Source organism: Bufo bufo, chromosome 4 (genome assembly GCF_905171765.1).
Source record: "Bufo bufo chromosome 4, aBufBuf1.1, whole genome shotgun sequence".
NCBI classification, from domain to species: Eukaryota; Metazoa; Chordata; class Amphibia; order Anura; family Bufonidae; genus Bufo; species Bufo bufo.
In genome coordinates, this window is record NC_053392.1 from 556,180,632 (window position 1) to 556,205,376 (window position 24,745).

The 24,745-nt window shown below is 43.8% G+C and overlaps 1 protein-coding gene across 1 annotated transcript in view; it reads right to left on the bottom strand.

The window, feature by feature from the left end:
• Window positions 1-1,502: 1,502 nt before the first annotated feature.
• Window positions 1,503-24,745, bottom strand: part of COMMD1 (copper metabolism domain containing 1) — a 113,477-nt gene continuing 90,234 nt past the window's right edge. The window contains exon 3 of the mRNA XM_040427539.1: window positions 1,503-1,684. Within this exon, the coding sequence (XP_040283473.1) occupies window positions 1,577-1,684 (108 nt within the window). The 3' untranslated portion in view covers window positions 1,503-1,576. The remainder of the gene's footprint in view (window positions 1,685-24,745) is intronic.

Sequence of the window (24,745 nt, forward strand, 5' to 3'; positions counted from 1 at the left end):
TGGATTGCAGGATAAAACTTACCAGGAAAGGTTAAAGGACCTTAATATGTATAGCTTGGAAGAAAGAAGAGACAGAGGGGATATGATAGAAACTTTTAAATACATAAAGGGAATCAACTCGGTAAAGGAAGAGAGCATATTTAAAAGAAGAAAAACTACCACAAGAGGACACAGTTTTAAATTAGAGGGGCAAAGGTTTAAAAGTAATATAAGGAAGTATTACTTTACTGAGAGAGTAGTGGATGCATGGAATAGCCTTCCTGCAGAAGTGGTAGCTGCAAATACAGTGAAGGGGTTTAAGCATGCATGGGATAGGCACAAGGCCATCCTTCATATAAGATAGGGCCGGGGGCTATCCATAGTATTCAGTATATTGGGCAGACTAGATGGGCCAAATGGTTCTTATCTGCCGACACATTCTATGTTTCTATACATCATTTGTTTGAGGCCTTATTAAGCCCTTTAGGGTCTTTGTTTCCGCTGACTTTTTGTCAGCTGACTGTTTGTTATACAGACACAGATACATGCTTATACCTTGTCCTTTATGCTGTACTGCTGTTCATGATTGCATGTCGCAATGTATCTTTGTATGCGGTATGTATACTGCAATTTGGGATGTTCTCTTATGATTGTATTTGATAATAATAATAATAAAATCTTATTGAACCATAAGAATGCTCCATAATGCCCTATATTGTGCCCCTAGTAATGACCCCTATAGTGCTCCCAGTAGTATGCACCTCAACTGGTCAAGGAAACAAAAAAATAAAATACCCGAGTCTCCTTCCAAGGAACCATTTGTAGTGCAGGCTACAGGCCTCTTTCAGCCCTCACCCTAAGATGCCTACGTTCCCGCGTTACTTGTACAATGTCTATAGTGGCCTGTGGCCTATGAGGGTGAATGGCAGCATAAGAAGCCATGAAGGGTGATTGTACTGAATTCAGGAGGATACCTGCAGCCACCGGCCAGGTACATAAGTACATGTTGCGCCCAGAGTTAACGATGACAGGGTCAGTTCATTATGTACACAGGCAGCGGCAGAGAGGAAGGCTCAGGCGGCCCCCTGGGAATCGGCCCACCTGGAAATTTCCCTGTAGGGCGTATGTAGACAAAAGATTGTAATACATCAGTGATCATTGCCGCAGGGCAGTAACATTGCAGGCCCTTCAGAAGGCTCCTGGCTGCAATGGAAACTATTTGGCACCCCTCGATCGAAGAACAGAGGGAGCTCCCTCCGTCTAACCACTCAGACACCAAGGTCGCTATGGACTGTGGCATCTGAGGTGTTAAACTGCCAGTATTTGTGTTATCTCTGTTCTCAGCACTGATGGCAATTTATAGAACGTGATGGCAATCGTCAGGATTCAGAAAATAGGAGCCTCACAGTGTTCATTACAGAATTTTTGCAGGCATGATCAAATGGACTAGGGGCTGTCTAGTGCCAGAGCAAATTGACTTATTTTACTGCACATCCTATCATGAAAATCAAAAACTACATTTGAAGTGTGAAACATTTATTTAAAAAATTGAGGAAAAAAATAAAGAACAAATTCATCACATTGTGTCTGGTGCCAATTAGCTGATCTGGGTTAACGCTGCCAAGCTTTCCTCCACCTCGGATAATTTCTTGAGCATTTCATTCATCTTTGTTTCATTGAGTTCTATGCAGAGAAATTCAGAATCCTAGCAGAGAAAAGAAAAGAAATGAGTGAATGAAATATAATATAGGCGGATATAAAAAGAAACAAATGCAGAGGAAAAAACTGATTGCAGCTTGTGTCTTCTAGAAGTGGCCATACACTTCCCAAGGCAGTCAGCAGAATGATTGTTTGGCCAACAGCCGTCTCTCCCAACATATGTGCTCAGCTTGGCTCAACGTGTACCTGTTTTCATAGGGAAAAAGGTATCTCCCAATAAGGAGAACCATGTCACCAGCGCCACCTACAAGTCAAAATCAGATTTTTTTAACAAGCCTTGAGATTTATATATAGCCAAACAAGATATCGCAGCCAGAACTCTACTCCGTACTTATAAGTGTCACGCACCCGAACCAGCTGTCTACGGATGGATATCTGGCTCGGCTATATTCCCTTCTCAAATCCCAAGACTTGTTGGAAAGTTGGATTTTGACTCATAGGGGACCATTTCCAAGAGGTGGCAACCATGAGATGGTTCTCTTCCTTGAGAGATACCTTTTTACATATTAATTTCCCATGAAGCAATAACAATAAGTCTATTGTGGCATTGTAGATCAAACATATTCAGAGTGGCGCTGTTTCTATGTTCTCTCTCCTTCACAGCTTTCTCCAGATCGTTAAATCTGCTGCATGCGCAGAGCATTAAATCTGCAGCTGAAGACATCTGTGTTGGTCCCATGTTCATATGTGCTCGCATTGCTGAGAAAAATGATGTTTTATTATATGGAAATGAGCCTCGTTGCTGTTACACCTAGAGGCCCAAGTTTGTTGACATTTTTACTGCCTGTTCCTGTCAAAATGCAGAGGGGGTGGCAGTTGCAGAAAAAGTCTTTAGGTGTAACCGCAACACCCACATTGCTCCAGGAGGCTAATTTGCATATATTAAAACATCAATTTTCTCAGCAATTCAGACATATATGAACATGGGACCAATACAGATGCCTTCAGCTGCCAAGCGCACATGCAACAGGTCAGCCAGTTTCATAGGTACAAATCTGCTGACAGATGCCCTTTAACTATTCCTTCTTAAAATAAAATTATTTTACATTTATATTTAATATATATTCATATGGTACAAACTAGAGCTAGTTAAGAATACACGGAACTCCTATCCTATTTGAATTACCTCTCATATGTATTGATGGTATACTGTGTACGCACACAGCAGATTAAGGGTACTTTGACACTAGCGTTTTTCTTTTCCGGCATAGAGTTGCGTCACAGGAGCTCTATACCGGAAAAGAACTGATCAGGCATATCCCCATGCATTCTGAATGGAGAGTAATCCATTCAGGATGCATCAGGATGTCTTCAGTTCAGCCGTTTTGATTGATCAGGCAAAAGGTTAAAACTGTAGCATGCTACGGTTTTATCTCCGGCGAAAAAAAGGACTTGCCTGAATGTATTAGTGCCAGATACGGCATTCAAAGTACCGGAATGCCGGATCCGTCCTTCCAGGCTGCACATGCGCAGACCGGTAAAAATGTGAAAAAAAGACGGATGACAAGCGGAGAGATGGATACGTTCTTGTAATGCATTTGAGAGACTTTTCTTTATTTCAGGGTAGACAACGTGTTTCGGAGCAGACAGTGCTCCTTTTCCAAGTCTGGTGTGCCGACGGCTGATGATGGCTGGTGCGTCCTGCTTGGCGCGGTGCCGGACATGAAGGGTAACAGGCAGGGACAACGGCGTGTAAAGCAAATAATATATATATACAGTACAGACCAAAGGTTTGGACACACCTTCTCATTCAAAGAGTTTTCTTTATTTTCATGACTATGAAGGCATCAAAACTATGAATTAACACATGTGGAATTATATACATAACAAACAAGTGTGAAACAACTGAAAATATGTCATATTCTAGGTTCTTCAAAGTAGCCACCTTTTGCTTTGATTACTGCTTTGCACACTCTTGGCATTCTCTTGATGAGCTTCAAGAGGTAGTCCCCAGAAATGGTCTTCCAACAGTCTTGAAGGGAGTTCCCAGAGATGCTTAGCACTTGTTGGCCCTTTTCGCCTTCACTCTGCGGTCCAGCTCACCCCAAACCATCTCGATTGGGTTCAGGTCCGGTGACTGTGGAGGCCAGGTCATCTGGCGCAGCACCCCATCACTCTCCTTCATGGTCAAATAGCCCTTACTTTCAAAGTTTTCCCAATTTTTCGGCTGACTGACTGACCTTCATTTCTTAAAGTAATGATGGCCACTCGTTTTTCATTACTTAGCTGCTTTTTTCTTGCCATAATACAAATTCTAAACAGTCTATTCAGTAGGACTATCAGCTGTGTATCCACCTGACTTCTCCTCAACGCAATTGATGGTCCCAATCCCATTTATAAGGCAAGAAATCCCACTTATTAAACCTGACAGGGCACACCTGTGAAGTGAAAACCATTTCAGGGGACTACCTCTTGAAGCTCATCAAGAGAATGCCAAGAGTCTGCAAAGCAGTAATCAAAGCAAAAGGTGGCTACTTTGAAGAACCTAGAATATGACATATTTTCAGTTGTTTCACACTTGTTTGTTATGTATATAATTCCACATGTGTTAATTCATAGTTTTGATGCCTTCATAGTCATGAAAATAAAGAAAACTCTTTGAATGAGAAGGTGTGTCCAAACTTTTGGTCTGTACTGTATATATCTAGGGTTTGCTAATAAAATTAGTTGAAGTAGACTGAGATAAGATAAGCAAGTTAATGGAGGAGCAGGACCGGCAAGTTCCACAATGTAGCTGCCATTTCAACCTCTTGGCCCTGATCAAGCCAAGGGAGTATTCAGAACAGTATTGCAGCAGCACAGCACAGACAAGTAAGTCTATGTCTGAATATAGAGAAAGTCTAGTGGAGATTAGAGCTAAAATTAGCCAATGGACTTCACAAGCACCAGTGACCAGGAGGAACTTAAAGGCTGAACCCAGCCATACCTCCATGTTCACCCAGGCAGCACCCCTGATGTTACCATCGGAGCATCTCATGCTCCGATGCGCTCCCTTGGTGTGTCCAAACTTTTGGTCTGTACTGTATATATATATTATATCCAATGTGTCATCAGAATGCTGCGGACCACTAAAGATGATGTAAATTGTACTGATCCAGTCCAAGGTGGACAACTTCTCATTTGCATATATCATCATAAATACCTCCAGCCTATAAAAACATAGCTTGACTGATGACATAAGTAGTGATGGTGTGGAAATCACACCCATACCATACCAGATGATCAAACTAGTGTTTGTGACATCACTTCCTGTTATGGTGTGCTGCGATCACATGATTACTGACAACACTTCATGTCACTATGTTTTTCAATCGTGTGATGATGACAGAACCATCACATGAAGAGTAAATATGGCTACTCTCACACTTGCGTTGTTGTTTTCCGGTATTGAGATCCGGCAGTTTTGTCCTCATGCATTCTGAATGGAAAGAGATCCATTCAGGATGTAACAGGATGTCTTCCATTCTGTCGTCATTGCGTTTTGTGACTGGACACAAAACCGCTGCAAGCTGCGGTTTTATGTCCGGTCATAAAAATGGATCCGCCACTGAAGACAATGCAAGTCAATGGTGACGGATCCTATTTTTTAGGAGCATAAAAAAACGGATCCATCACCCATTGACTTTCAGTGTATGTAGTGAAGGATCCGTTTTGATTTCACACAAACGCATCCTAACGGAACAGATGCATCCTGATGTGCAAAATCAAAACAGATCCGTTTAATTGAGGTATTGATATCCGGCAGAGGAATTAACAACCGGAATTAACAACACAAGTGTGAAAGTAGCCTACTGAGTATTATCACTGGGTGTGGAAACCGAGCCCACACCATTGCAGATGATCAGAGATCGAAGTACTAGTGACATCATTTTCAGTCTCCATGTGAGTAGCAATCACATGATCGCTGACATCACTTCTGGACACCATGTTTTTCGATCATGTAATAATTATTAATAAGACCAATGAACAAAACTGTTATATATCAAAACCATATATGGAAGAAATATGGTCCCGCCTCGATAGAAGAAGGTATATCCATGCTCAAGAAGTCATTGGCGAGGTATAAGTATAGAAAGGCAAGTATACATTACAGTGCTATGGATTCTATAAATTCTTGAAATACCCACTTTTTCTTGATAACCACCTCTGAAACATTAACAAATAATATATACCATGGGTTCTACAAGTTAGCGCCCAGCAAATCAGTCCCACCACCTGGGATTTGGTGACGGCATATATGAGTACTGGCACTGGATTCTAAGAGGTGGACATTCTAAGAGGGAACCAAAGGAACATCATTTGGTAACCTTGTAGTGACAACTAGGATGGGGAAGGGACTCCTGCTGGGGGAGGGAGGAGGGTAGGGTTAGGACTGCTCTGACCACTGCAGCATCAATCACTCCTCATCTGGGTTGCATGTCCCCATGTTTGATTTTCCTGGCTCCTAAGCTCTGGTTCCTAGACTTGACCATGCCTGAATTGAAGGCATTTTATTATTTCGCTATTCAATTTCAACTTTATACCATTTATTGTGGGACAGAATTTATACTACTATTATTAATTTTAAAAGAATTGTCTATTTTTAACACTTTTCAATTTTTTATGTAATTTTGTGTGAGAATAAATTGTATAGCAACTTTTAATTCTTGCGACACCAGACATTAGTGTGCCATCCATCTTTTCAATTTTTATTGTTTATATATAATATATAGGTCGACGGGTACGCCTAGGATTGAGCACCTATATGCAACGGTCTGAATTAGGTGAGCCGCTGACAACAAATCTGATATACTCAATTTCAACTTTGCCTACAATTATGCTCAACAATAGTTGCCAGGTTTGGGGCACATGGGTTTTTAAATGTAAAAAAAAAAACAAGAAAGAAAGAACTAGACATTCCGTCATTTTAAAAGGAAGAATGCAAGGTTATAGTCTGACACAGTCTACTCTTTATATAGGGACTATCATGGTTATACATTACTCAGGCTGAAGTCGTAGAACAGTGGTCATGCTATTTTTCAAACCTATATGTTACTCAATAAAACAATAAAAGGAGTTAACCAGGCGCAGTAAGAAATAACTAGCTCATATAAATAGAAATGTAGGGCAAAAAATGTTTTGCCAAGGTACCTCTTGTCAGCCACACCAGAGACTCCTCAAAAAGGACCCATCTTTATGTAGAGTCAATGGTTTGGCTAACATTAACTAATTTCCATAATTCTTTCCCATGGACAACTGCCTGGGTAATAATACCCATATACCCACTGGGTCTCTTCAATGAGAACCAGTACCCCTGAGCCTTAAAGAGGACCTTTCACTTGTAAAAACAATGTGAACTAAGTATGCTGACATATAGAGCGGCGCCCAGGGATCTCACTGCACTTACTATTATCCCCGGGCGCCGCTCCGTTCTCCCGTTATGCCCTCCGGTACCTTTGCTCTTTAAGTTATAGTAGGCGGTGTCTGCCCTTGTCCTGTGGGCGTCTCCTTCTCCTAGGCTGTAGCGCTGGCCAATCGCAGCGCACAGCTCACAGCCTGGGAGGTTTTTTTCTCCCAGGCTGTGAGCTGTGCGCTGCGATTGGCCAGCGCTGCAGCCTAGGAGAAGGAGACGCCCACAGGACAAGGGCAGACACCGCCTACTATGACTTAAAGAGCAAAGGTACCGGAGGGCATAACGGGAGAACGGAGCGGCGCCCGGGGATAATAGTAAGTGCAGTGAGATCCCCGGGCGCCGCTCTACATGGCAGCATACTTAGTTCACATTGTTTTTACAAGTGAAAGGTCCTCTTTAAACTTATTCTCTCCCATAATCATTTCTTATTTTCTGACAGTATCTATCTACCACAGACCACATCACTGATGGAAAGTGGCACTAATGTATGCAAAACTCCCAACAACACTCAAAGTTGAGCTTTCTTCTCCAGCTCCATTGGATCTCTGGTCCAACTTTAAAGGAACACTCTAGACAAAATTAATACACTGTATTATGCCTGGTACCATGCCTGAGAGCGGGGACGAAGACACAGGGCGTCTCTTTTTGGTGTTATTTGAATATCTGTATCATGCACCGCCCCCTCAGGCCCTGCACCAGGCATAACACAGAGTAGACGTTTTGCCAGGAGTAGGGGTTATCTCATTATGTAAAAAAATAAAACCAAACATCATGTAATACATGATAGTCTCTTTATAACAAACCTAGAACCAGCTCTGTACCTCATATGGATCCAAAGCTCCTCCCATTCATTTCTCCAATTGCTCTGCCAGATGTATTTCAGGCAGGACGTTCAGGGGGCATGTCCTTTCTTCTGCAGCTCTCTCCCAATAACGGTCAGAGCTTCTAACAGTAGATACAACTGGCGGCAATTGAAGGATTGGAACTGAGCATGTGCGTCCACCTCAGAGAGATGAACAGAGAAATAAGGAAAACAACAACCTGCAGGTGGCGCTATACAGGGTTTTACCCACTCAGGAATGGCATATAGCTAGAAAATGCCACAGTTTGCGGACAACTAGGGTCTGGCTACCAGGATACCTCACATATTATTGTAATGAAAGGGTTCAGCAAAGACAACTCCAAAGACAAATTTCATATTCTCCACACCTTTTCCCCCCCCCCTGTGCTACAGAAAAACATCGCTGTCAGAAGATCAGTGTCCTCTCCTAAATGAAATTTCTATGAAATAAGAGGAGATGGAAAATGTTCGTCCATATCGACCAAGAACAGGACTATAGCTTCCCAGCACACAGCAGGGTTACACATGTTTAGGCTCCTCCACCTGTATCACACCGGTGGTTACCTACTTGTCTGCACTACATAGCCCGAGGGGGTTTATGGTTTTACATGGACAGATGTGAAGGACGAAAAATTCTCCCCACCACACAATACTAAATACAAAAAAATGTATTGGTTACCAAACATTTTGTAGCCCTGGTTACAATAGATAGTAGGAACTATGAAGGGGAACTCCCAGAGGGACAGAGGACACGTACGATATCTTCTGATGCTGAAAACAAGAATGAACGTGTCTGATTTCAACGGATAATAATATTTCATTTCCTCAGAGGGGAAATTAAAATTTGTTGCTAGACTACCCAAAGATTACAGCTGATCACTGAAGGCTCCAGCCACGGGACACCTTATCGGAGGAGGACTATTCTTTCAAAAAGAGAATGTCCACAGCTGAAAATGCCTTCAACCTCTTAAAGACTGGGTCCATTTTGTTGTTTCTTCCCAACATTTCAAGAGCCATAACTTTTTTGATTTTCCATATGAGGGCTTAATTTTTGCCAGACAATTTGTATTCTTTAATGGCACCATTTAATTTACCATGTCTTGTATTGAAAAACAGGAAAAAAATTCTTTATGGAGTGAAACTGGAAAAATCCACAATTCTGCTAAGGTTTTTTAGGTTTTGATATTACGTTCACTGTAAGCTATAAATGACATGATGTCCTTATTCTGTGGGTCAATACGATTATGGTGATACCATACTTGTGCAGTTTGTATTTGGTTTTACTACTTTGAAAAAAATAAAAAATAAAATTTCTTTGCATCGCCATTTTCTGACAACCACAACTTTTTTTTAAAATATTTCCGTCCATAGAGCTGTGTGAGGAATTGTTTTTTTGTGGGACAAACTGCAGTTTTAATTGTTACTTTTATGATCACTGTTATTCAAATTTTTTTTGGGGGGGAGGGGCGACAAGGTGACAAAAAATCTTGTGTTTTTCTTTTTTTTCCTTTAGAGCGTTCACCAAGCAGGAAAAATAATTTAATATTTTAATAGTTCAGGCATTTTCGGACACAGCGATACCTGCTATATTTATTTTTATATGTAAAATTGGGAAAGGGGGGCAATTAGAATTTTTTATATATTTTGTTATTTATCTTTTTAACTTTTTACACAATAACTTTCAGCTCCCTTAGAGGGCTAGAACATACAAACATCTGACTGCTTGTCCCATAGACCACAACAGAAAACTATTGCAGATTAGGAGATTCTGACTCTCTCCCTGCTGAGCCGTGTCTCGTGCATGGCTTTACAGGCAACTAACCATGACAGGAGTGGAAACCTTCATCAGGCCTCAGGATGTCATGGTAACTGATAGCCCTGCAATTTTGCTATGGGGGCTCCGATCCGAAGGCAGGAGTCCACATCCTCTGCCTAACCCAGTGCTTCTCAATTATTTTCTGTCATGCCCCCCCTAGGAAGAAGAAAACATTTCGCGCGCCCCCCCCCCCCCCCACGCGCACGACTGTAAATAGTATCATTTGTCTATAAAATTGTTATAAGTACACCTCTGCATAACACTGTATCCTTATTAACGTATAAGAGAATAAAAAAAGAAAGAAATGTGGATCGGACACACACTTATGGGGGGATCTGTGGATGACGGACACTTATGGGAGGATCTGTGGATGACGGACACTTATGGGGGGATCTGTGGATGACGGACACTTATGGTGGGATCTGTGGATGACGGACACTTATGGGGGGGATCTGTGGCTGGCACTGTTACAGGGGGATCTGTGGCTGGCACTGTTATATATGTGCCATCCACAGACCCCCCACCCCATAACAGTGCCATCCACAGTGCCCCCCCCAGCCCATAACAGTGCCATCCACAGACCCCACCCCTTAACTGTGCCATCCACAGATTGTGTGCCCGCCGCCGCCGTTTAAAGTTATTAAACATGCCCCCCTCACTCCTAATAGTACCGTATATCCGAATTTCTTCTGTATAATGCCAGCAGGCGGTCCGGGCGGCCGGCGCGTCCCTCAGTGATGTCACTTGTCTGCGCCGCCTGCTTCATTCATAAAGCAGGCGGCACAGGCACGTGACATCACTGAGGGACGCACCGGCCGCCTGGCCGGCCTGCCGGCATTATACAGAAGAAATTCGCACACCCCAAAGGCCGGCCCTGAACGAGCCCCCCTTTAGGGAGCCACTATTTGAGAAGCACTGGCCTAACCCAACAGATGCCGCAATCACTATTAACCGCAACTTCTGAGGGGTTAAATGACTGGGTTCATCAACAATCCTGGTCATTGTGGCAGGGTGCCTGCAGTATTGTAGGGTTTTGCGTTAAGGGGTTAAAAAGAAGCGTATGACAAAAGGAAGTATGAGGACATTCAACCTGCCTTAGATAATGAACTTAATATTTAACTGTTACTAATCTAAACTGGTTAAAGGTTCACTATGCGGCAGCTCGCTCTTCCACAGCTGTGATGACATCATGCATTAGTGCATTATTTAAAGGGAACCTGTCATCAACTTGATGTCACACTCATGACACTCATGACCTAAAAGTAGCGTTATGATCACTGCAGCCCAGACCTGCAAAAGTCACTGGTGCCTAAGCAGAGTCATGGATATTCAGGAGCGCCTGCTTTTCCCACCAACTTGCTGATTGTTGGCAGTTTTCTCCCTACGAAAGAGCTGCCAATCATCAACTGGATGTGAAGAGCAGGAGAATACAGTTAAAGAAAAAGTATGTGAACCCTTTGGAATGATATGGATTTCTGCACAAATTGGTCATAAAATGTGATCTGATCTTCATCTAAGTCACAACAATAGACAATCACAGTCTGCTTAAATTAATAACACACAAAGAATTAAATGTTACCATGTTTTTATTGAACACACCATGTAAACATTCACAGTGCAGGTGGAAAAAGTATGTGAACCCCTAGACTAATGACATCTCCAAGAGCTAATTGGTGTGAGGTGTCAGCCAACTGGAGTCCAATCAATGAGATGAGATTGGAGGTGTAGGTTACAGCTGCCCTGCCCTATAAAAAACACACACCAGTTCTGGGTTTGCTTTTCACAAGACGCATTGCCTTATGTGAATGATGCCTCGCACAAAAGAGCTCTCAGAAGACCTACGATTAAAAATTGTTGACTTGCATAAAGCTGGAAAGGGTTATAAAAGTGTCTCCAAAAGCCTTGCTGTTCATCAGTCCACGGTAAGACAAATTGTCTATAAATGGAGAAAGTTCAGCACTGCTGCTACTCTCCCTAGGAGTGGCCGTCCTGTAAAGATGACTGCAAGAGCACAGCGCAGACTGCTCAATGAGGTGAAGAAGAATCCTAGAGGATCAGCTAAAGACTTACAAAAGTCTCTGGCATATGCTAACATCCCTGTTAGCGAATCTACGATACGTAAAACACTAAACAAGAATGGATTTCATGGGAGGATACCACAGAGGAAGCCACTGCTGTCCAAAAAAAACATTGCTGCACGTTTACAGTTTGCACAAGAGCACCTGGATGTTCCAGAGCAGTACTGGCAAAATATTTTGTGGGCAGATGAAACCAAAGTTGAGTTGTTTGGAAGAAACACACAACACTATGTGTGGAGAAAAAGAGGCACAGCACACCAACATCAAAACCTCATCCCAACTGTGAAGTATGGTGGTGGGGGCATCATGGTTTGGGGCTGCTTTGCTGCGTCAGGGCCTGGATGGATTGCTATCATCGAAGGAAAAATGAATTCCCAAGTTTATCAGCTGAAGCTCAACAGAAGATGGGTGTTGCAACAGGACAATGACCCAAAGCATAGAAGTAAATCAACGACAGATTGGCTTAAACAGAAGTAAATACTTCTTCTGGAGTGGCCCAGTCAGAGTCCTGACCTCAACCCGATTGAGATGCTGTGGCATGACCTCAAGAAAGCGATTCACACCAGACATCCCAAGAATATTGCTGAACTGAAACAGTTCTGTAAAGAAGAATGGTCAAGAATTACTCCTGACCGTTGTGCACGTCTGATCTGCAACTACAGGAAACATTTGGTTGAAGTTATTGCTGCCAAAGGAGGTTCAACCAGTTATTAAATCCAAGGGTTCACATACTTTTTCCACCTACACTGTGAATGTTTACAAGGTGTGTTCAATAAAAACATGGTAACATTTAATTATTTTTGTGTTATTAGTTTAAGCAGACTGTGATCATCTATTGTTGTGACTTAGATGAAGATCAGATCACATTTTATGACCAATTTGTGCAGAAATCAATATCATTCCAAAGGGTTCACATACCTTTTCTTGCAACTGTATCTGGAACTCTGGTTGGATAAACCATTTAAAGAGCATAGTCAGCAAGATCAACCTTATTAAACCAGTGGATGATGATGCTGATTAAAATAATACCTTATTTATGACTGTATGTTCTAGAGAAAACTTTGTTTTTATTAGTGCAGTACGCAGCCATGCAGGGTGAGCGAATGTGAGGTCACAGGGGTAGTTAACAAACCGAGGGTTGCTCTTGGTACTCACAGTTTTTATATACCCTGGGCAGGTGTACAGCAGTGATGGAGAGGCTGGCACATGGATCCTCTGGGGCACTCTCTGTGTATAGGGACCAGGCCAGGTGGTAGGTGAGGTCCCCTAGGTGTTGTAGGTTTAGTGTGCCTGTGGCAAGATCCCTTAAAGTTCGTGACGCCAGTGCCGGTAACGGTGGCACACCGATTTGTTGTAGGAATAATTGAGGAACACACGTTGCAGTGAACCAAAACTTCCTTTTACTGAACAGTTCAACTATTTACAGTCTTTAGGCAGTTCCACATGTAAAAGGTTGTAACAGGCAGGCTTTATATAAAACGGCAGGCAATGTTCTTGCAAGAGGTGGAGAACAACGTGACCCAATTGACCCTTGAGTGGTGCCCACATTTACATAGTGGGACACTACATTAGTATGCTAATTAAATAGTTGGAGCACCAAGGGGCCAGCCACAGCCCTTGAACAACCAGACTGTGGAGTATTATTTACTTAAAACTCTGATACTTGGGAAGCAGCAGATCCACTGCGCAAGCCTCAACATAAAGAACTATGGGGAAGGCTCAAGATGTCTAGTTCCCTGAATTTATGGTAAGGGGAGAGGCTAAGGCTGCAGTGGTGTTCACAAACTGGTGTTCCAAGGGTTCTTGCCAGCCCCTTGGTGCTCCAACTAACTAATTAGTGTATTAGTAATAGTGGAATTTTCTCTGGAACGGTTCATTATTACAGACATAAATGAGGAATCATTTTAATTTGCATGATAAACCCTACCAGGCAATGTGCCTGGCTTAATAGGGTTAATCATGCTGACAGATGCTCTTTTAAAGAGAGTCTGTCATCAGCATTTCACGTTTGTAACCCTTCCCATAGCTTTCAAGCATGCCTACAGTTAATATAAACATTACCTTTAGCATCAATCCTGGACTTATAAAACCATCAAAAAACATCTTTGTAGCATATGCAAATGAGGGCTCGCAAGTGCCCAGGGGCGGCATTACGCTCGTAGGTGCCCTGCTAGCTCAGCCTTTTCTTTGCTTCCCTTCGCCCCTTCCTTCCCTCCGCCCGCCCATCCTTTCCCTCTGGCCGCCTATCTACTAACTTGTTGTTTCGCAGAGATCCCGCACCTGCGCACTCAGTCCGTCGGCCGGCGCAGTAATTAATGCGCATGCGCCGATGGACCGCCTCCTGTGTTGTGTTTTTGCGTCGTTAGCCGGCGCATGCGCAATAGTTACTGTGATGCCGTACAAGGAATGGGCATCGCAGTGCGCATGCGCCGGCCTGAGTGCGCAGGTGCGGGATCTCGGCGAAACAACAAGTTAGTAGATGGGCGGGCAGAGGGACGGGGGGAAGCAAAGAAAAGGCTGTGCTAGCAGGGCACCTACGAGCGTAACGCCGCCCCTGGGCACTTGCGAGCCCTCATTTGCATATGCTACAAAGATTGTTTTTGGACGGTTTGGAGGGTTACAAACGTGAAATGCTGATGACAGACTCCCTTTAACCCCTTCCCGTCCAGCACCGTACTAGTACGGCGCTGGCCGGGTCTTTAAAGATGTCGCCCGATCCGATCGCCATGGGGTGCCTGCTGTTTCATACAGCAGACACCCATAGATCATGTCTGTGACCAGCAATAATGCCGTCACAGATATTTAACACTTCAGATGCCATGGTGAAACCTGACCGCGGCATCTGAGCGCATGCAAACCCGGAAGCGGCGATTGGAGGGACTGCTGCATAGTATTTCCTATGGAGCCCCTGTCTGCGGCAGGGCTCCATAGGAAACTAGTACATTTTTATAGTTCCCTATTAAAAATAAAAAATAAAAAAATACCCCAAAATAAAAAATACACATCATGGTTATCGCCACATGCGAAAACACCCATACTATAAAACGGCAAACGGCGAAACAGAAAAAAAAACATCAAAATGACCGATTCGAAGTTTTTTGGTCGCTTCAGTTCCCACAATTTTTTTTTATAAAATGTGATCAAAAAGTTGTACACGCAGTATCGATCGCCCCGCAAAAAAATGAAGGCTCACACATAACTATAAAAAAGTTATGGGGATCAGAATATGGCGATGAACAAATAAAACTGATTTTTTTCAAGGCTTTTATTATTTTATCAGTATCACATCGAACATCGTAAATCCCTCGTAAAAACCTGTAAAACTGTGGTAGAATTGCTTTTTTTTTCGAATTCCGCCTCATTTGGAATTTTTTTCCTGCTTCCCACTACATCATATGCAATATTAAATGGTGGTGTTGGAAAGTACAACTTGTCCCGCAAAAAACAAGCCCTCATACGGCTATGTGAACAGAAAAATAAAGAAAAGTTATGGCTCGGGGAAGGCAGGTAGTGCAAGCCGAAAATGGAAAAACAAACAAACAAAAAAAACCTCCGAGGTACAAAGGCTTAAAGGGAATGTGTCAACAGAAAATGACCTATTGTTTAAATCATGTTTTTATGTTAAACATATATTTTAGAATTTTTGGGGGTCGATTTTAATTTTCCATGCCAAAATCTATATATAAAAAAAACTAATCCTGACATTTTCACACTACCCACTGCCTAATATTAGGCACAAATATCAGCTTGTCATTACAGACAGGATTAGAATGACAGATATCATATATATATATACAGTGGCGGAAATAATTATTTGACCCCTCACTGATTTTGTAAGTTTGTCCAATGACAAAGAAATGAAAAGTCTCAGAACAGTATCATTTCAATGGTAGGTTTATTGTAACAGTGGCAGATAGCACATCAAAAGGAAAATCGAAAAAAAAACTTTAAATAAAAGATAGCAACTGATTTGCATTTCATTGAGTGAAATAAGTATTTGAACCCCTACCAACCATTAAGAGTTCTGGCTCCCACAGAGTGGTTAGACACTTCTACTCAATTAGTCACCCTCATTAAGGACACCTGTCTTAACTAGTCACCTGTATAAAAGACACCTGTCCACAGAATCAATCAATCAAGCAGACTCCAAACTCTCTAACATGGGAAAGACCAAAGAGCTGTCCAAGGATGTCAGAGACAAAATTGTAGACCTGCACAAGGCTGGAATGGGCTACAAAACCATTAGCAAGAAGCTGGGAGAGAAGGTGACAACTGTTGGTGCGATTGTTCGAAAATGGAAGGAGCACAAAATGACCATCAATCGACCTCGCTCTGGGGCTCCACGCAAGATCTCACCTCGTGGGGTGTCAATGGTTCTGAGAAAGGTGAAAAAGCATCCTAGAACTACACGGGAGGAGTTAGTTAATGACCTCAAATTAGCAGGGACCACAGTCACCAAGAAAACCATTGGAAACACATTACACCGCAATGGATTAAAATCCTGCAGGGCTCGCAAGGTCCCCCTGCTCAGGAAGGCACATGTGCAGGCCCGTCTGAAGTTTGCCAATGAACACCTGAATGATTCAGAGAGTGACTGGGAGAAGGTGCTGTGGTCTGATGAGACCAAAATAGAGCTCTTTGGCATTAACTCAACTCGCTGTGTTTGGAGGAAGAAAAATGCTGCCTATGACCCCCAAAACACCGTCCCCACCGTCAAGCATGGGGGTGGAAACATTTTGCTTTGGGGGTGTTTTTCTGCTAAGGGCACAGGACAACTTATTCGCATAAACGGGAAAATGGACGGAGCCATGTATCGTGAAATCCTGAGCGACAACCTCCTTCCCTCTGCCAGGAAACTGAAAATGGGTCGTGGATGGGTGTTCCAGCACGACAATGACCCAAAACATACAGCAAAGGCAACAAAGGAGTGGCTCAAGAAGAAGCACATTAAGGTCATGGAGTGGCCTAGTCAGTCTCCGGACCTTAATCCAATCGAAAACCTATGGAGGGAGCTCAATTTCAGAGTTGCACAGAGACAGCCTCGAAACCTTAGGGATTTAGAGATGATCTGCAAAGAGGAGTGGACCAACATTCCTCCTAAAATGTGCGCAAACTTGGTCATCAATTACAAGAAACGTTTGACCTCTGTGCTTGCAAACAAGGGTTTTTCCACCAAGTATTAAGTCTTTTTTTGTTAGAGGGTTCAAATACTTATTTCACTCAATGAAATGCAAATCAGTTGCTATCTTTTATTTAAAGTTATTTTTTCGATTTTCCTTTTGATGTGCTATCTGCCACTGTTACAATAAACCTACCATTGAAATGATACTGTTCTGAGACTTTTCATTTCTTTGTCATTGGACAAACTTACAAAATCAGTGAGGGGTCAAATAATTATTTCCGCCACTGTATATATACACACACACTCACCTAAAGAATTATTAGGAACACCATACTAATACGGTGTTGGACCCCCTTTTGCCTTCAGAACTGCCTTAATTCTACGTGGCATTGATTCAACAAGGTGCTGATAGCATTCTTTAGAAATGTTGGCCCATATTGATAGGATAGCATCTTGCAGTTGATGGAGATTTGAGGGATGCACATCCAGGGCACGAAGCTCCCGTTCCACCACATCCCAAAGATGCTCTATTGGGTTGAGATCTGGTGACTGTAAGGGCCATTTTAGTACAGTGAACTCATTGTCATGTTCAAGAAACCAATTTGAAATGATTCGAGCTTTGTGACATGGTGCATTATCCTGCTGGAAGTAGCCATCAGAGGATGGATACATGTTCTCATTCTGTTTACGCCAAATTCGGACTCTACCATTTGAATGTCTCGACAGAAATCGAGACTCATCAGACCAGGCAACATTTTTCCAGTCTTCAACAGTCCAATTTTGGTGAGCTCGTGCAAATTGTAGCCTTTTTTCCCTATTTGTAGTGGAGATGAGTGGTACCCGGTGGGGTCTTCTGCTGTTGTAGCCCATCCGCCTCAAGGTTGTGCGTGTTGTGGCTTCACACATGCTTTGCTGCATACCTCGGTTGTAACGAGTGGTTATTTCAGTCAACGTTGCTCTTCAGCTTGAATCAGTCGGCCCATTCTCCTCTGACCTCTAGCATCCACAAGGCATTTTTGCCCACAGGACTGCCGCATACTGGATGTTTTTCCCTTTTCACACCATTCTTTGTAAACCCTAGAAATGGTTGTGCGTGAAAATCCCAGTAACTGAGCAGATTGTGAAATACTCAGACCGGCCCGTCTGGCACCAACAACCATGCCACGCTCAAAATTGCTTAAATCACCTTTCTTTCCCATTCTGACATTCAGTTTGGAGTTCAGGAGATTGTCTTGACCAGGACCACCCCCCTAAATGCATTGAAGCAACTGCCATGTGATTGGTTGACTAGATAATTGCATTAATGAGTAATAGAACAGGTGTTCCTAATAATTCTTTAGGCGAGTGTATATCTATCTATACACACACAGGATCCACCAATCACAATACGTGATATCACCTCCAGCCTCTGCTCAGGTCACAGAGCATGTCTAGAAAACTCTCCCATAGAAGTCAATGAGGTCCCCTCCTGTATTCTGTGTCTATGGCCCATTGTGGCTGCTGTAAAGCATCTCTCTAAATGCTGTTAGCAGCTTGGGCAAGATAGCCGACCCTATAATCATGTTAGGCTACTTTCACACTAGCGTTTTTTGCGGATCAGTCATGGATCTGCAAAAACGCTTCCATTACAATAATACAACCGCATGCATCCGTCATGAATGGATCCCATTGTATTATGTCTTCTATAGCCATGATGGATCCGTCATGAACACCATTGAAAGTCAGTGGGGGATGGATCAGTTTTCTATTGTGTCAGAATTAAACGGATCCGTCCCTATTGACTTACATTGTGCGTTAGGATCGAGCCATCTTGCTCCGCACCACATCGCTGCTTGCAGGGATGCAATCAAATGGAACGGAATGCATTCTGGCGCACTCCGTTTCCTTCAGTTCAGTTTTGTCCCTATGGACAATGAATGGGGACAAAATGGAAGCGTTTTCTTCCGCTATTGAGATCCTATGACGGATCTCAATAGCAGAATTAAAAACGCTAGTGTAAAAGTAGCCTTAAGGAAATAGAATAAAAAAATCTGCAATCAGAAAATAAAAACAGATTAGAAAAAAACAAAACAAGTGTCTCACAGACACATTCCTTCTAATAACAGACTATGCTGCACTGCGTAGGGAAAAGAAATGTAAAAACAAGCATCAGGCTGCCATCATGGAGTGACACAAGGGATAAGCCTCTACGGAATGCCAATCGCCACCGTATAATTGTCAGGTTCTGTTATCGGAATGTGACATTTCTATAGATATTTATAATAACATGTCAATGGGAAATGTATATTGACGAGAATAAAATAGGTCAAAATTGTATTGTGGTCACTTTAAGAAGAACAGCATGAGGCTTAGGTGGATATCAATATGAACTGACAGAAAGATACCGCTGAAGCGGAAGAAGAGTCTCGAAGCCGTACTTTCAAACAAGCATATAAGACGCTATCATGTGTAATATCTGATATATTGTCCACCTCCCACAGGACTGATTTCTTTCACTTACTTTCACTAACCCCTAAACTCCAGGCAGTGTGATTGAATTATGCTGGGAGCCAGTGCTTAATGCCTACCGCACTGTGATCTCGTGGGCACAGAAGATGCCCCGCGATCAATTGAGGTTTTGCATTATGATTAAAAGAATTTTAAAAAGTTTCCTTGTGAGATAAAAACTTGGTGGCATATCGCCAGGATATGCCACCTATGTCAGATAGGTGCGGGTCCCATCTCTAGGAACCGCCTCCATCTCCAGAAAGGCTACCCCTCCAAAGTGAAGAAGAGCACACAGAGTAAGTCCCATAGCAGTGAACGGACAGTTGACTGCGCACGCGCGGTGCATTCTTCATCCACCGCTATGGGAGTTCCAAAAGATGCCAAGCACCCTGGTTCAGCTATTTTTGGAAATTTCATAGAGGGGAAAGGAGAGAATGCCACATGTAGTGTTCTCATACATGTTGCATAGGAAGATTAATCTCACTCAAGCCTGTATACTATGGAGTGCACATGACTAAAAACCTGGTGGCTCGAAACGAGTAGACTGTTCTGTCGTCGTCAATCATGGAATTCTATTTTTAATGGGTATCAATAAATGGATGTTTTAGAAGACTACCTATTGCTGGACATTTCTCCACTGAGTGTATATGGTGATAAAGGACCTTCTTGGTGGAGATTTTTTTTTCCAAGACGGGTTCCTGGGTGGATCATGGCAACCTCTGTCTGAGAACTGAACATGCTCACAGGCAGCAGGCATGGTCTCTAAGAAGTCCCCCATAAATGACAAAACATAGGCCCCGGGACATACAGTTCCACTTAATTGGAACCTGTCATCAGGTTCATGCTGTCTTCAGTCCCTCATGACAGACAGCTATAGGGGAGATATTTTAAGGAGTTATCAGATCTATGAGATGTCGCACACAGGCCCAGATTTACTTACCGTATCCTACAGATGGGGTAAGCTTAGACCGGGTGTCGAGACCTGCACCAGATTTATCACAGGGGTTCAGGTTGGAGGATAAATCTGGTGCAGGGATAGACATTTTGGTCATTGTTGGTTGACTTACTGAGACAAATTGTTTGCAAGAATTGTGCAATTTGGGTGCAAAATGGTGCATCTTAAGGCTCCCTTTCGCGAAGCCCCCTTTACCACGAGCATGTCGGAATAAAGTGTGGATAACCTACATGCGCCAAACTACATTATATATTTTTGGTGCAGACAATTTTTAAATCTGGGCCAATTTTTTTATAAATTTGGTGCATCTATAAGTCTAACACTTCCCTCTTGAGATGTTACCCCACTTTCTATGTCAACCCTTTACTGGAAATTGAGAATATTTGTGACATTTACTTGGGCCCCCTGGATCTCGCTTTCCCACACCATAGCATGCAATCACGCCCTCAACCACAACACACAAAAATAAACAAACAAATAATATATATATATAATATAGCTTACAGTGAATTACTATAAATACTTACAGTTCTGAAGACTCCAGCGGCTCAGGATCAGTGCTCTGGGCAGCTGGGCTCAGGGCTGGAAGTGGGCACCGCTCTGCAGTTCAGGAAGGAGACCGGGGCTCGGCTCATCCTAGCATTGCAGTGTCTCCGCGTGATGTCACGGCGCGCAGCGTACGCAAAGAGCAGGGGAGGTTGGGAGGAGGAGCAAGCAAGTACCGTATTTTTTTCCCTATAAGACGCACCTAGGTTTTAGAGGAGGACAATAAGAAAACAATATTTTCCATTAAACCTCAGGTCAGACCACCAATCAGACCCCCAATGTTAATCAGACCTCAGCTGACAGCCCCAATCAGACCCCAATGTTAATAAGACCCTCAATCAGACCTCATATCAGCCCCCCCCAGCCTCATGCATCAGCCCCCCCCAGCCTCATGCATCAGCCCCCCCCAGCCTCATGCATCAGCCCCCCCCAGCCTCATGCATCAGCCCCCCCCAGCCTCATGCATCAGCCCCCCCCCCAGCCCCATGCATCAGCCCCCCCCCCCAGCCTCATGCATCAGCCCCCCCCCGCCTCATGCATCAGCCCCCCCCCCAGCCTCATGCATCAGCCCCCCCCCCCAGCCTCATGCATCAGCCCCCCCCCCAGCCTCATGCATCAGCCCCCCCCAGCCTCATGCATCAGCCCCCCCCAGCCTCATGCATCAGTCCCCCCCCAGCCTCATGCATCAGCCCCCCCCAGCCTCATGCATCAGCCCCCCCAGCCTCATGCATCAGCCCCCCCCCCAGCCTCATGCATCAGCCTCCCCAGCCTCATGTATCATCCCCCCAGCGCAAATAAAATAAACAACTTACCTCTCCTGCTCCTGGACGCCACTCCTCACCACTAGCGCTCTCTCTCTCCTTCCTGGTCCTCGGCTGTGAAGGCTGCGCACAGCGTGAGGTCACGCTGTGTGCAACCACTACACAGCCGACAGCCGAGGACCAGGAATTGGTGAGTACAGAACTTTCACCGCTTCCCGGTCCTCTGGTACTAAAAAGAGCTTCCATAATGGAAGCGCTGATTAGGATTAGTATTCACCCCATAAGACGCAGGGGCATTTCCCCCCCACTTTTGGGGGGGAAAATGCATCTTATAGGGCGAAAAATAATTTTTGGGCAGTGGCCAGCAGGGCTCAAGAGGCAGCTGCTTTGGGCCCCCCAGGAGCAACTGGGCCCGGGGCAGCTGCCCCTTTTGCCCCGCGTTAAAGATGGCCCTGAATACGACCTGTTTGGGCAGCATGAATCACATGACACATCCTTTTTAAGGCTTCATTTTTATTTTTGCCCGGATTGTCATATCAAAAACTTAAAGGATCTCTATATAGAATGTCTATATATGTAGTATAAACAAATGAAAGAGCGTACAAAATGTAAGTGATGTGAAGTTTTACTATTTGTTCATGGCACACTATGGCTGGAACAAGTACCATAGATTTTGTGGTCTGCATTTCTTTTTCTCCAAGAATACTCCTGGCGTGCATTATTTTGTAGCCATTTTTGTCGACAAATATTGTGTTTGCTCACAGGCATTTTTTTATGGCAATTTTTTGACATGTCTTGCATTTTACATAGGAAAAAATGTAACCTGCCTATAATGTTACTTCTACTGTAGAGCAGTATGCAAAAGGGTAAAAAAATGCCATGCAATCATAATCGAACAAAGCAACACATATTGCCACTTGCATTTCTTCAAGGAGAAAAAATAAAAAATAAAACAGATGTTTATGGGACAAACAAAGCAGAAAAAACACATCACCTAGAGTAGCCTGTTAAAAAACTGTAGCTGACCCAAAAGACACAGGTGTCAAAAAATACCACGCAGGCGGAAAAAATACCAAAGAATGCAAAAAATATATATTAAAAAAAGACTATGGCCATCCCTACCAAGGGCTGTGGCCTAAAATGCAATGTATTGCACCAAAATTGTGCCACAATTCTGATATAAAATTCTGTCTCAAATCAAGCCAACCAAGAGATAATAATAATGGTGTGGCGCACAATATGGCAAACGAGAGAAAACAAAGGAAGGTGCTCATAGGGCAAGTACCGTATGTTGGGATTCATTGTATCTAGATGAGATGGAAATGCTCAAGTTCTTTTGTTGGGGAAAAATAGGGACAACACTACTGTGGGCGTCAGGTGGTCTCTGAAAGCCGGTGCTGCCTGGATCCTCACTGTATTGGGAGGGCCGACTCTCAGGAGGTAAATGCAAAGTGGGGTTAAGCAGCTATAACAACTCCAAGTCCTCTGTTGAGGGGACATCTTTCAATGATTACAACAGACATAGATAACCCTATGACAATGCGTTTCGGAGTGTAGGTACCTCCTTTTTCAAGTCTACGGGTATAGAATGAGAAGAAAGCGTCTGTCCCTGCAGCACATGTATCATCCAGCCTGAGCCCCTGTGATAAATCGGGTGCAGGTCGAGACAGCCCAGCCAAGCTTACGCCATCTATAGGAATAGTAAATCTGCCCCTGTGTGTGAAGCCACCCTCAACAGCACATAATACAAGCACACTACACAGTTAGGCCAATTCAGAGGTGGTAAGGACCAATGGGGTCACTTATCAAACTGGTTTAAAGTAGAACTGGCTTAGGCTACTTTCACACTAGCGTTCGGGGTTCTGCTTATGAGCTCCGTTTGAAGGCTCTCACAAGCGGCCCCGAACGCATCCGTACGGCCCCAATGCATTCTGAGTGGATGCGGATCCGCTCAGAATGTATCAGTCTGGCAGCGTTCAGCCTCCGCTCAGCAGGCGGACACCCGAACGCTGCTTGCAGCGTTTTCGTGTCCGCCTGGCCGTGCGGAGCCAAACGGATCCGTCCAGACTTACAATGAAAGTCAATGGGGACGGATCGGTTTGTCTTGGCTCCGCTTTGATACGGATCCGTTAGAAACCGTTCACGTCTCTGCGCATGCCCAGTAACTTCCTGTCCCTCCCCCTCATCGTCGGCCATTTTGGATTGTCGACTTGGTGAGACTGGTAAGTGAAGTTTTGTCTGTTTGTCTATCTTTCTTTTTTTCTATCTATTTCAAGGGGGGGGGGCTGCTGGCACTTGGGAAGGGGTGTGTGTGTCTGGAACAGTGGGGGCTGCTGGCACTGGTGGTGGGGGCTGCCTTTATGGGGGGCTTCTGGCACTGGCGGGGTTTATGTGGCTGGAACTGTGGTTGCTGCTGGCACAGCGGGGGTGTTTGTGTCAGGAACTGCGCATGCAGTGCTTCTGGCACTGCAGGGGTGTTTGTGGCTGGAATTGGGGGGTCTGCTGGCACTGCAGGGGTGTGTGTAGCTGGAACTGTGGGGGCTGCTGGCATTGGGGGGGCTGAGGGCACTGTGGGAAGGTTGTTTGGAACTGGGGGGGTGATGTCACTGTGGGTGGCTGCTGGCACTATGGGGGGGGCTGCTGGCACTATGCGGGGCTGCTGTTTCTGGGGGTGTTTATGGCACTCGGGGGTATTATGGCTCCTGTCGGATTAATTTTTAAAATCATTTTATTATTAGGGTCGTTCAAAACAAAATTTATTTGAAGTAGAAAGTTCTGCGGTGGGCAAGCACCAATCGATATTTTAAAAAGTAAGTATTATAAAAAAATAAAAAATAAATGTTGATATATGTGTAAATAGTGCTCTAAACAAGTTCGTTTAACGTTATCTGCATTTTGTCTGGTATTCTGTTGCGTACAGATGTCATCAAAGAAGCGAGGCATCGATTGGAAAAACCCACCCAGAAAGCGCCGGCGTATTGAGTGACCCTTAAGTATAAAATCAACGCTGATTCGTTGCATTAATCAGTATGTGCTCTTATTATAGATT